This window comes from Pleurodeles waltl, chromosome 4_1, assembly GCF_031143425.1.
Source record: "Pleurodeles waltl isolate 20211129_DDA chromosome 4_1, aPleWal1.hap1.20221129, whole genome shotgun sequence".
Taxonomy (NCBI): domain Eukaryota; kingdom Metazoa; phylum Chordata; class Amphibia; order Caudata; family Salamandridae; genus Pleurodeles; species Pleurodeles waltl.
This window is the reverse complement of record NC_090442.1, coordinates 109,847,765-109,860,563: the sequence shown is the minus strand read 5'-3', so window position 1 is coordinate 109,860,563 and position 12,799 is coordinate 109,847,765. Positions and strand designations below refer to the sequence as shown.

The 12,799-nt window shown below is 43.1% G+C and overlaps 1 protein-coding gene across 1 annotated transcript in view; it reads right to left on the bottom strand.

The window, feature by feature from the left end:
* LOC138287083 (glycine N-acyltransferase-like) overlaps positions 1-11,341 on the bottom strand; it is a 239,255-nt gene extending 227,914 nt beyond the window's left edge. Inside the window, exons 1-2 of the mRNA XM_069227444.1 lie at positions 11,204-11,341; positions 10,562-10,669 (exon numbers count right to left, since the gene is read on the bottom strand). Coding sequence (XP_069083545.1) covers positions 10,562-10,624 — 63 coding nt within the window. The 5' untranslated portion in view covers positions 10,625-10,669; positions 11,204-11,341. The remainder of the gene's footprint in view (positions 1-10,561; positions 10,670-11,203) is intronic.
* Positions 11,342-12,799: the final 1,458 nt, after the last annotated feature.

Sequence of the window (12,799 nt, the reverse complement as noted above, 5' to 3'; positions counted from 1 at the left end):
TTAGTATTTTATGCTGATAGGCTCCCAGAGGCTTTTTTGGTGAAATCAGTCTGGAGAAAATGTGCAATTCAAGCTCAGCTCAAAGTTCTGGTCTGTCTTCCAACATCCATTTGCACATGGATCGGAAATTAAAACTCAACTTTGAATAAAAATCTAAAAACTCTGTATGTTTATAGCAGGGACAAGTACGTTATGTCAGCAGAGATTTGCCTAGCTCAGTATTGGCATTAGCATACCATCATAAGGTTTGAATATATTGTTTTGTATTTGTACAGTGTTTTGTACTCTTAATACAATACCCAAGCTTATTACACCATGGGGATTCATATATGGAACAGTGTGTGTTCGTCAAGCTGCTTATATGTTTTTTTTTAATGTCATGAATTAGGACCAGAGTTATGCACTTATATGTTTGGTTGCTATGTCTCTGCCTGAATTTAAATAGACGATGAGTAAGAGATAGGTTTCCTTATCATTGGAGTCTAATAGAAGTGTGTGAGTGCAGTCTGGCCTACGCTTGAAGTGCTTCAGTGCGGATGTGACTCAAACCGTTAAAGCTGTGGCATAGACAGTCATGTAGCTGCAACTACAGATGGGTGTAGGAGAGAAGTGTGAGTGCAGATGTGGCTGCATAAGCAAATACATGCCAGATTTCGAGTGGTCTGTGCATGTACAGTTTATACCATATTGCATTGAACATGGGGTTAAGAAAGTACAGAGAGATGAAGAGGGCTACTCTTGGGATGTGCAAATGCGGGGAGGGAGGCAGTTAAAAGGCACAATTTTGCCCCCAATCAGCCCTAAAACAGGCGCTGTGGAAATAAAAAAGCCATATGAACTTCACAGTACAAGGGGCCGACAGAAGCCACAATACACTTTGCTGAAGGCAACAATTATCTGGGATAGTGAAAGTGGATAGACTTTGGAGGGCTGAGGCATCAATTAGAATGATTACTAAAATCTGATGACAGAATAAATATTTATTTTTCCAGTTTTTGTTTCAATAGTGTCAGATGTTATGAATGAGTTCTAAGCATTAACAAAATACAACAAAGCAATGTTTCTGCTAGATATGTACTTTTGGTTTCAGATGGGGTAGAAAAGTGCTATACAAATAACAATACAATATGATACCACTGTCAATATTCTGTTAGAATATCACTGCCTTTCATTAAAATTAAAGTATGGTAAAGTGCCCTTGCAGTATATTTGTGAACGTTAGAGCTGGGCCTTTCGTCCTTGTTGATCTGCCTGTTGGCACTTGAAGTAGCTCACTGTGGCCTCAATTACACGTTGAACAGTACTTGCAGGGTGCAGGCTCCACACCAGTAATTACCAGTACTGTGAAGTACCATGAATTACCACTACTACAAAGTACTGTGAAGTAACAACCTACCAGTACTGTGAAACTATGAGTTAAACCCCACAGAATGGGGAAAGACTTTGCGGAACCAGAATTCCTAGGTGGCAATCTTTAGAGTATTTCCTTTTCATTGAGGTTTAACACAATTTTGCAACCTGCTCTAAGTAGGTAGTAAAGGTGTGAAGAGGGCTGTTGAAAGGCAGAGGTGGAAGGAGATGATGAGGAGGATTGTTGGAAAATAGCCTCTCTGAAGGTACACCACAAACTTTTTGCCTACCTCCTCTTCTTTTTCTGACCATATTTTGCTGGCTTTAGGACTCCAAACACCTTACCACTGCTAACCAGTGCAAAGTGCATGTGCTCTCTCCCTAAAATGTAGTAATATTGGCTTATACCCAATTGGCATATTTAGTTTACTTGTAAGTTCCTAGTAACGTGCACTACATATGCCCAGGGTCTGTAAATTAAATGCTACTAGAAGGCCTGCAGCACTGATTGTGCCACCCACATAAGTAGCCCCTTAACCATGTCTCAGGCCTGCCATTGCAAGGCCTGTGTGTAGTTTCACTGCCACTTCAACTTGGCATTGTTAATGCAGATATGCTAATTAGAAATTATTAATGAATGTTTATATGTTTTGATTAACAGAAGTGCATTGAGAAATTAATTGTAGAAGAAAAATAATGTGCACATTTGAAAATGTGCCAGTGGAGAATGGCAGCCACTAGGAATTTATATTAAAATGATAAAAAATGCGTGAAATAATAGATGTGTAATAATAATGTAGTAATGTGCCATAATGAGATGTATAACCTATGTTTTGCATTATATCGTAGAAGCCAACTTAGCTGAAGTCGTGGCCTAGTCTTTCCAGGCCTCATTCAGAAGTAGAATTAATAACTGTACACTGTAGAAGTTGCTGACACCTATAACCTGACCCTGAACTGTGTGCTTAGCTAGAATTTTCTGCAATGTACAGACGGACAGGAGATGATGAAGTCAATTTGATACAATTATGTGTAGAGTAGGCTAAATGTACTTTCCCAGGATTTGAACAATGAGAGCACTGGCTGAAGAGGAACATGCAACATTTTCGATACCTGAAGAGCCGGATGATGAAAACATCGTACAGTGGACCAATCAATGGGCTGGGAACGGAGAAATATTAGAGCTTATAGATTTGTAAAATAAACGCTATTGGTTAGGGTCATAACTGCTGATTTGTGAACCAATTAAGAATTAGGGGGATGGACTGAAAAACTGTAATAAAAAGTCATGACAAGGGACTAAAAATTCAGATTAGATGCAGGAGATTCGAGGGGAGAGTTGATGACGTCAGGAGACGCGGATCGAGATTCTGTCATTGGGTTCATGCTTGTGAGAGCCTGATGACTTGCTGATTTATTGATGAGCTGAAGACGAAGACTGACTTTGTTGCTGACCCATTCCGTGGATAGGTAGCTATGACAATGTGACTGATTAACTTTGTGCCTTTTCTTCTAGGTATCAACTACGCTGTTTATAATTTTCCTCCTAGCTAGATGTTTTTCCAAAGTCATGTTTTCTAAATTTTGTCGCGTGAAATCCCACATGCTGACGCTAATCTGGGTTAGGTAGGTTCTCTAGGGGTGACGTTGACAGTGACAAAATGATTGACAAACTGATTGCTGAACTCTGCTATTGATGCTGTTATATTAATCTTTGTTGGCTTACAATAAGACTTTTTATCACATGTTTTATCAGGTTCTGATTAGAGTGTGTTATCGGTGGTTGCTAAATAACTAATCCTGAGCTGATCAAATAAGGTTTGAGTTAACCAATGCATTAGAATTGTAATTAATAGGGAAATAAAAATTGTAAAACGCTTTATCGAGGTGTGGTCATTAATGGATGGTTGATGAAATTAACAGTTAATTAATGTTTCTTCACAACTAGAATATTGATGATATATTGATTATTGATGCACATTGGTCACTACATGGCTAGGATACTCTATGTGATCCAAATGGTCCATCAGCCTATACGCGTCCCCTTGTAAGTTTACTTACTAAGGACCAGGCTCACTAGCAGCATTTAAAACTACTTGCCAAGCCCTAAACTCCCCTTTTTAGGTTGAGCGTTAGTGTTCGGCCTGCTGTATACTTTTAAGTATACTATAAAATGAGTTCAAGCGTTCTCATTTGTTAGTTGCAGTGTCCTTCAAAAATCCTTGCTTTCTAGTGGTCAGTTCTGCCTTTTTGTCCTGCCTTTTTTCACTTTGGGAGCAGTACAAAGTATTGTGTAAATACGTGATGGCCGCTTCGTGCTCCCTTTCATTATCTCCCAGATACCTCTGACATGGTATATGTTGGCCGCCACGTCTGCTGGCTGAAGATTAATGCTTTTATGGAAAATGTACTTCGTTATGCAGCAGCACGGCTAAAAGATGGGATTTTTAAAAGTCACAGTGGCACATCAAGGGTGTAAAATAAATAAATGAATGCAGCTCTTTTGTCACGCTGTTGCGTCACCCTCAGGACACAAGTCGGTGGATGTGGTCTATCAGTATTCCCACTTTTAGAAGGGGGTGTCAGTTCCTCAAAGCCTGAGGCTGGCGGAGGCCTGTAGGTGTCCGTATTGCTACCTACCTGGCCTCAGCAGACGGTAACGGCAGCACTGTCAACATCAGGGCAGTGCACGCTCTACGGGTGACCAGAATGCTAATGATTTCCAGCTAACATAATTTATGCATTGTGCTGAGATAATGTTGTTTAACCTTTTGCATTGCAGAGTTTCATCCTGAAGACTTATGTTCAGCATGCATATAAATATTGTCCACATGTAATGTACTGCTGCAAGCTTTCAGACTGTGTCAGGGTGTGGTCCCTTTCCAGGGCCTTCTAGAAGCTTCCCTGCAGCATGCCTAGGTGTGGTTGGTGGGCTGGGCTAAAACTCTATAAAAGGGAGCCAGCCCAGCTCCACGTGCTCACTATTCAGAGGTCCCGGTGCAGAGCAGCAGCAACGTCCTGAGCTCCTGTTCCGGAGGCCTACCTGGATCTTCCAGACCTCGCCCTTTCACTGCGCTTGCTGATTCTTGATTAGGGCGGTAAGACGGAGGTCGGGCTGGGCCCCCGATCCCATTCTCGAAGGAGTTCGAGTTCTTGAGCCTAATTATCATGATAAAATCTTTTGACTCATGTGCGTGTGAAAGTGTGCTTGATGTTTATTGGGCATTTACATGCTGACATTCGAATCAGCAAGACGCGCAATTCCTTACTCGTGTTTTAATTCATGTTATTCAATGCGTGTTACCATTTCCAGGCATTCATATGGTAACATTCGAATCGCCAAGACGCGCAATTCTTTCCTTGTGCTTTAACCCTTGATATTCAATGTGCATTACCATTTCCAGGCATTCATATGGTGACATTCGAATCGGCAAGACGCGCAATTTTTTCCTTGTTCTTGAACCCTTGATATTCATTGTGCGTTCCCATTTCCAGGCATTCATATGGTGACATTCGAATCGGCAAGACACGCAATTATTTCCTCGTTCTTTAACCCTTGATATTTATTGTGTGCTACCATTTCCTGGCATTTACATGGTGGCATTCGAATCGGCGAGAATCGCGATTCATTTCTCATGTGTAACTCATGCAGTTCATTGTGCGCTATCATTTCCTGGCATTTACATGGTGGCATTCGAATCGGCGAGACGCGTGATTCATTTCTCGTGTGTAATTCATGCAGTTCATTGTACGCTACCATTTCCTGGCATTTACATGGTGGCATTCGAATTGGCGAGACGCGTGATTAATTTCTCGTGTGTAATTCATGCAGTTCATTGTACGCTACCATTTACTGGCATTTACGTGGTGACATTTAAATCGGCAAGACGCGCGATTTCATTCTTGTGTGTAATTCATGTTATTCATTGTGCGCTAACTTTTTCTGGCATTTTCATGGTGACATCTGAATCGGCAGGAAGCGCGATTCTTTTCTTGTGTTTAATATCACAGTGTTCATAATGTGCTACCTCTTCATGGCATTTACGAGGTGTTTTTCTAGCCAGCAAGATGCGTGATTTATTTCTCGAGCCTAGCTTATGTTATTCATGGTGCACAATCATTCTATGGTATTTACAACCTTTTGTGAAAGTATACAATGGGCACAATTCATGCTTCCTACAGTTTCTGAGAAAACAAAATGCTAGAGTTCTAGGTTTGATGCAGTGTGTATATAATAATGTTTTTCTTTCCTTGATCCTCATGCAAAAGATAATGTTTGAATCTGAACATTGCATTTAACCCTTTCTTGATTTCCTCGCAGGTGTCCAGTAATCATGAAGCTTAGTTGTTTAAGTCCATTCATATGTTATCTATGATTTCAGAACGACAATGCTTAGAGTTATAATCTAGTGCTGATTCATATGATATAATCTTGATATTGTGTGTTTTAACCTTTTGCTTCCTACAGGTCTCCTTCCCAGCTGTTCCCTTCCTAATCCCCTTTTCCCCATTTGGACTCTTTTAGACTCTGTGATAATTATAATCAGAGTATTAACTTCCGGTCCGAAAATGACGGACTAACTCTGAACCACCAACCAAGCAAAGCACTACTCTCTCCACACTGCACGGCACCTGTTAAACTGTGCGAAAATGTGTTTATATACAACAGCAACACATGCAGACTCAGTAGCTAATGAGCACGTCGATTTTAGTTCAGCACTCTAGGGCTCATATTTATACTTTTATAGCGCGCATTTGCGTAATTTTTTTACCCAAAAGCGGCACTAACATACAAAGTACAATTGTATTTTGTAAGTTTGCGCCGCTTTTGAGTCAAAAAGCGGCGCAATTGTGAGGCTAAAAAAGTATAAATATGGGCCTAGGATCAGCCTCCAACATGCCAATCCTAGGGCAGTTTATACACTGAATCCTTCCCACTCCGTCGACATTCAAGATATGCTCAACATGTGGATTGGCTGCTGCGCGCACCGGAAGTTCTGAAATTACAGAAAAACATAATCCACAGAAAGAACAACGGGAAACAGACAGGCTGAAATGATCCGTGATTTTCGTATGTAGTGGAGAAGCAGCCACCGCAGGTAAATGTACTTGCAAGAGATCGTCAGGTAATTAGGAAAATACTAAAACATCTTTACTTACACAGTACCACCTCTGTACTTCTTAGGAGAGATGCAGTTTGTTAATTTAATCCTTGAACCTTACCGTAGGACTGTAATATTTTTGTTAGGGCACTCCAGCGCTCCTCAACAGGTATGGTGCGTTCTTATGGTCTTCTCAACCTCTATTGGCTTGTGAAGGCTGATAGAACTCGATATTTAAGAGGGTGCTCCTAGATACTTGCCAAGTTCAATGAATTCATTAGTTTATTTCTGAGTTTTAGTACATTTTGGTATGAAAAAGGCTGCCAGTGAAATGCAGAATTTCCATTACATGTGTCATAGAGCTATCCAGACACTCTCCGCAACTTTACAGGGGTCTTTGATGAAAACGGAAGGAGACCTAAGTCTCTTCAGTACTAAAAGAAAAAATGTTTTTCTTGATAATTATGAAGTTCAATTTAATTGGCAGATGAGTATTTAATCCCAGGGCTTCTAAGGAAGTGGTTTCATTTTAATTAGATGCATCATCCTGTGTCTTGAATCACCTCTCCAGAGATGTTGATTGCTAAATTTCAATCTATTGTATTTTCAAAAATAACATTTTAAATCTATATAGAAGGAACAGTATACCTAGTGCCAGTAACATGTTCTTGTTAGCAGCAGGTATAATTTAGTCCAGTTCAGACTCCAAAATCACACTTTGTTCGGGGAATCTGAATAAAATAATATTTATTTACGTTGAGCACATAGACGTTATGAAGAAGAACTAAAGAGAACAGATTGGCAGATTCGTCGATACAGACTACCAGTTATTAAAAAATAACACTTTGAATAGGTTTTTCTCAGTGCAGTGCTATATTGTGCCTATTAGAGCCAAAGCTTCTTTGTTAAAAAATACACTTTTTTTTTAATTTGAAGAGACTTTACCATATTTTCATTCAATAGCATGGATGTAGGTAAATGAAAGTGCTTTAGTTATATGCAGGGCCACTGGAATTATGTGGAAGAGAGGACAAAATTATGCAGCAGGGTTGACCTATTTATGAGGCAAGAAAATTCCAGTTATGCATTACAACGCCAATAGCTCCAACTCAAACAAATGCGAGACCTATTGCATGGCAAATGCTTGTTATCTATATGTCACCCCTAAGGTAGGCCCTAGGTAACCCATAGGGCAGGGTGCTATGTAAGTAAAAGGCAGGACAATTACTTCTGTGTTTTACATGTCCTGGTAGTGAAAAACTCACAAATTCGTTTTCCACTACTCTGAGGCCTGCTCTTCTCCCAGATTAGCATTAGAACTGCCCTCATATACTTTTCGATGGTAGATTCTGATCTGGAAGGAGTGGTCCTGTCATATTTATTATTGCCAGAATGGTAATAGAAAATCATGCTTACTGGTGAAGTTGGATTTAATATTACTATTTTAGAAATGTGATCGCGGCCTGCAACACAAGTCTGATATCACTGTGACACTGCTGACGTCACTCAGTGTCATCGCGACACTGCGATGTCGACTCATCACGGCTTGACCGACTGGACTCCGAGGAACCAATGCCTCGCCACAGATGCCCCACCAGCTCCTGTTGCAACTGGACGGAACCAATGCCTCGTCTGCCCTGCCTCACAGTGCAGAACTGACACCTCACCTTCCCGGACACCATAAGGGACTGACGCCACACGGGCTCCAGCAACGCTTCATCTCCCCGACTCTGGGCGACATCTTTGTTTCTTTGTTTTCAAAGGTGCTGTACATGGGGGTCTGGGTGACTCCGTGACCGGCGCCTGTGGCATCAAATTATTGGGAACGACTCTGTCAGTGATGTCTTGATAGCCCCAGTTGGAGCTATTCAGTTTCTAAGCTCTTTAGTGGGATTTAATTTTTAAACATTCATAACTTTGCTTGTGTACATTGGATTGTTTTGACCACATTTTATTCAGATAAGTATTATATATTTTTCTAATCCTGTGTGGTGTATTTTTGTGGTGTTTTCACTGAGTTACTGTATAAGTTATTGCACAAATACTTTACACAATGCCTTCTAAGTTAAGTGTGACTCCTCGTTGCCAAGCAACCAGAGGGTGAGCACAGTATAATTTGGGTTGTGTTGTGACTTACCCTGACTAGTATTGTGGTCCGTATCTGGACAAGGGTGTATACCTCTGCCAACTAGAGACCCAATTTCTAACAAGGATGAAGGAAGGAGAGTAGAATGCTGGCTGGTTGAGGAGACAATGTAATGCTCGTGCTGTGTCTGAAGACTGAGCAGGGGTCATGTAAGAGATCCAGGCTACAATGCAGCCTTTTCCCACAGTGATTTTACCTGCTGCATTTTCCAGTCGGTAGCATCTGGTTTGTTGTTACCACTATCAGTAAATCCATGTGCAGAAACACTGGACCTCTTACACTGAAATTTTAGTCCGTACGATTTCCAATCAGGGCCTGTGCCTTTTATGGGCACCTCACAAGTCAGCTGACTAGGCAGAGAAGGTGTGACACCACGAGACACAAGATACAATAAAATTCCAAAAAAGCCTCTTCTACCTGTAAATGGTTCCCTTACATTTTGTTTACAAAAGTGATCCAAAATACAAGGTAGACCTTTGGGTGCCTCTTGTTGAAAGGGAATGGCAGGGGCCTCCTAAGCTGTGGAGCTGAGGTAGAGGCAGATAGCAAACGAAAAAGCAAGCCTCTGTAAGTTGCCTGTTACCTGAAATAACTGTATTTGTTTAGTTGGGTAATCAGCAAATGTAAATGCTGCAGTATTGTATTTTATTGATGCGTCATCTGAAGCTTTATGGTGACTAAAATGTATTCTTTATGAGAGATAATGTAAGGGTTTTATCAGCTGAGCCCTGTAGCGTGTTATTTTAATAAAAGAGGTTTCCATTTGGCACAATATGATCGCATATTACTAAAACTATGTATATTTAAATGCACTTGTTTTATAATCAGCACTAGCTCTTTTAGCATATTTTGAGTCAGCCATACACTACCTGTTATACAATTTTGAAATAATGACTTACATATTCATAGTGCTTTCAGTCACAGCCTGGGGCGTTATAGCACCATAAATGTTCATGCCACTATATTGTGTTTCATGGGCGCAGGTGCAGTCCCGGCAAGACGCACAATAGGAGGGGGCACTGGCTGAAGTCATTTTAGCCCAATGGGCGGTGCCCCCCAACCCTTGCCCCCGTCACTAACCTCATTGGGCGAGGATATTGCTCCTGAACAGTTGGTATCATTTTTTCCTAGTATGCCGGGATGGTGAAGAGAGTGTGCACAAGGGGATGGGCCACACTCAGAGCTTCTGCATTGCCCTGATTGGGCTCTACAATCTTGCCCTAGGCCTAGACTCTGCCCCCCCTCTGGTTCATTGCTCTGATTGGTCACTACAATCATGCCCTAGCCTGACAGGAGCAGTCTTGAAGCCTTGCAGTGGGAATGTCTTCTCCAGGTTAGTTCCACGGCTGGCACACTTCTTAGGTGTCATGGATCCATGACAGGGTTGTCTGCAAACACTGTGAAAGCATTGGGGTGGCAAGGAACTCTATCGGAGTCGGCCAGCCTAGCTCCACTTCCCTGATAGTTTTGTTAATGAATGCAAAATATATAATTTGAAAGTACACTAGCATCGATTTCACAGTGTGGACATGGACTAATCGGGCCATTACACATCACTGGGAAGATGACAGAAAGACCTAAAAGAGAGGCACGCTGCAGCATTTAACCACCATCTTCAGAGATAAATATTCAGTAGTTCTTCTAGCCATAGGTGTAATCCAAAGGCTGATGAGATATAATAGTTCAAAGCTAATGACCTGAGACACAATCATGAGACTGTTAGCAATGTGTTACTAGAATGCAGGATTTATAAACATGTTTTCTTTCGTCCAAGTTGTTAGTAAGCCAAAACACATACCATATTGTCTATCAAAGAGCAGTACATATCAAGTAAGGACAAAGTGTTTCATAACCACGATAAACTCTCCAACTTTGAGGTTGCCTAGAAATATTAAATTGTTGTTTAAAACACAGATGGGCACAGTATGGACCAGCGCATGACAAGCTCGATCCTTTTACTCACCATTGACTGTGGCTTGGAAATAACCGTTTTAAAGTCAGGCCAGGAGTCCACTAGAACCTCCATCTTTAAAGGATTTCCACGGTTTATGTGGAAAATTGAACCATAGACCTGAAATAAAGAGGAACAAGGCTAATAACACAGGTCACGGAAAAACAAAAAGATAGCAGAGAAAATTCATGTGGGCGGAGCTTTTTCAGGCATATTATGGATATGGCATACATTCCCACTTTGTGCAGCGGTGCTCACTTGTGTTTGTATGCCAGAAACAGTGAGACAGTGCACGGTGTAGAGAGCCATCCGGACTCTTCATTACTTTGTTGCTGTCAAGGGTCACAAGGGTGACCACGTCAGCAAGGTTATAAAATAAAATGAGGGGCTGCGCAACGGCAGTTTTCCCCATATAGCGCAACCAGCGTGTGTGTGTGTGGTTCATTGAGCTACGAGGGCCGAAAGCACATCTACACTGGCCATCAGGATGGTGAAACACATTGGGAACTACAATATTTTGCCTATTGGTTCCCACATGTGTGCACACATAAGCGGCCACCTCAACCAGCATCGAAGTAACGCAAGCGCTGCACGCAAGTTGGCAGATCTGTGCGAGGTCCGTACAGGTAGAAGCAGATGGCCGCAGCGCCGTACCTACACGGGCGCCCTCCCGGCTTCAGCGCGTGTCGGTGAGCCATTAGATCCGACGCTGCATCACCATCATAAAGCAGGTGGGGAAGACTGTGCCGCGTCTCCGGCTCAAAAGCCTGTTCAGTTTGGAAGGTCCCGGAGGGTGTCTGTTGTAGTGCGGGGGAGCGTCAAGAGTCAGTACACCGGGATCCGGACAGCACGTGCGACGAGGAACAGGAAAAGTTTTCCGTTACCATGGAAACAAGAACAAAAAAAAACCTGCTAATTACCACAGTGCATTCAGCGCACTGACAGCCGGACGGAAGGTAACACCACCATCACAGGACCAGAAACACTGATCTCAGCCTGACTCCTGGCCCAAAAACATCATTTGAAAGTGAGCCTGCGCACTTATAAGGAATATATTTGATAGGCTCAGCACTGCATGACAAAGAGTTGAGACTGTAGAGTTGAGACTACCCAAGAGTAGGTCGCTCCCCCTGCCGCTGCAGCTCCTCCAGGTTCCTGAGTTCCTGAGACCCACCCCACAGTAAGTACCCCCCACCTCCCAGCCCCTCACTCTGCCCCGCGCTACTCACCCTCTCTCCTGCTCCTGCTTCTTTTCCTCTTTTCTTCTTCTCTGTTCTTCCTCCTCGCTCCTCGTCTGTATTCTTCTTCTGTACTCCTCTTCTACCCGTCTTCTCTCCTCTTCTCTTCTTCCTCATCTTCTGCTGTGGTCTTCTGCCCTCTGTTTCTTCGTTTTTTGTATCTTCCTCCGTGTTCTTCTGTGTTCCTCTGTCTTCTTCTGTCTTCCTCTGTGTTCTTCTGTCTTCCTCTGTGCTCTTCTGTCTTCCTCTGTGCTCTTCTGTCTTCCTCTGTGTTCTTCTGTGTTCTTCTGTGTTTCTTCTGTTCTTCCGGTCTTCTGTTCTTCCGGTCTTCTGCTCTTCCGGTCTTCAGTCCTTCCGGTCTTCTGTTCTTCTGTTCTTCTTGTCTTCTGCCTTCGGCTCTTCTGCCTCCTCCGTCCTCTTCTCCCCGCGCCTGCCCTCCTGCTCCTGCCTCATCCCCCTCCCCCACTCGCATCCCCCCCTCTATCTCTCCTATCTAACCCGTTCACTTTCTACCTCCCTCACTCCTCCTATCTACCTATCTCTCCATCTCTCTATCCCACTATCCAACTCCCTCACTCTCCACCTCCTCCTATCTTCCTATCTCTCTATCTATTTCCCTGTCTATCGATTTCTCTATCTACCTTTTCTCTCTACCTATTTCTCTATCTCTCCCCCCTCCCACCACCCCCTCTATTACCTATCTTCCTATCCTCTCACTCTACCTCTCACCCTCACCCACCTCTACAACCCCCCCTCCCCTATCTTCACAACCCTACACCTATCTTTCTCCCTAATCTCCTAAACCTCCTAACACTCACCCCCCTTCTCCCTTAAACCCCCCTCCCCCAGCTCTTCTCACTCTACCTGTCCCCCCCTCGCGCTTTCCCGCCGCGACCTCCTGCACGCCCCCCCAGCTCCCATTCGCCCCCAGCTGACCCCTCCCCCCCTCCTACCTCATATGGCGGCCGCTGCGCGACAGTGGTAGCGACCCTTGACCCAAGGGTAGGTCGCT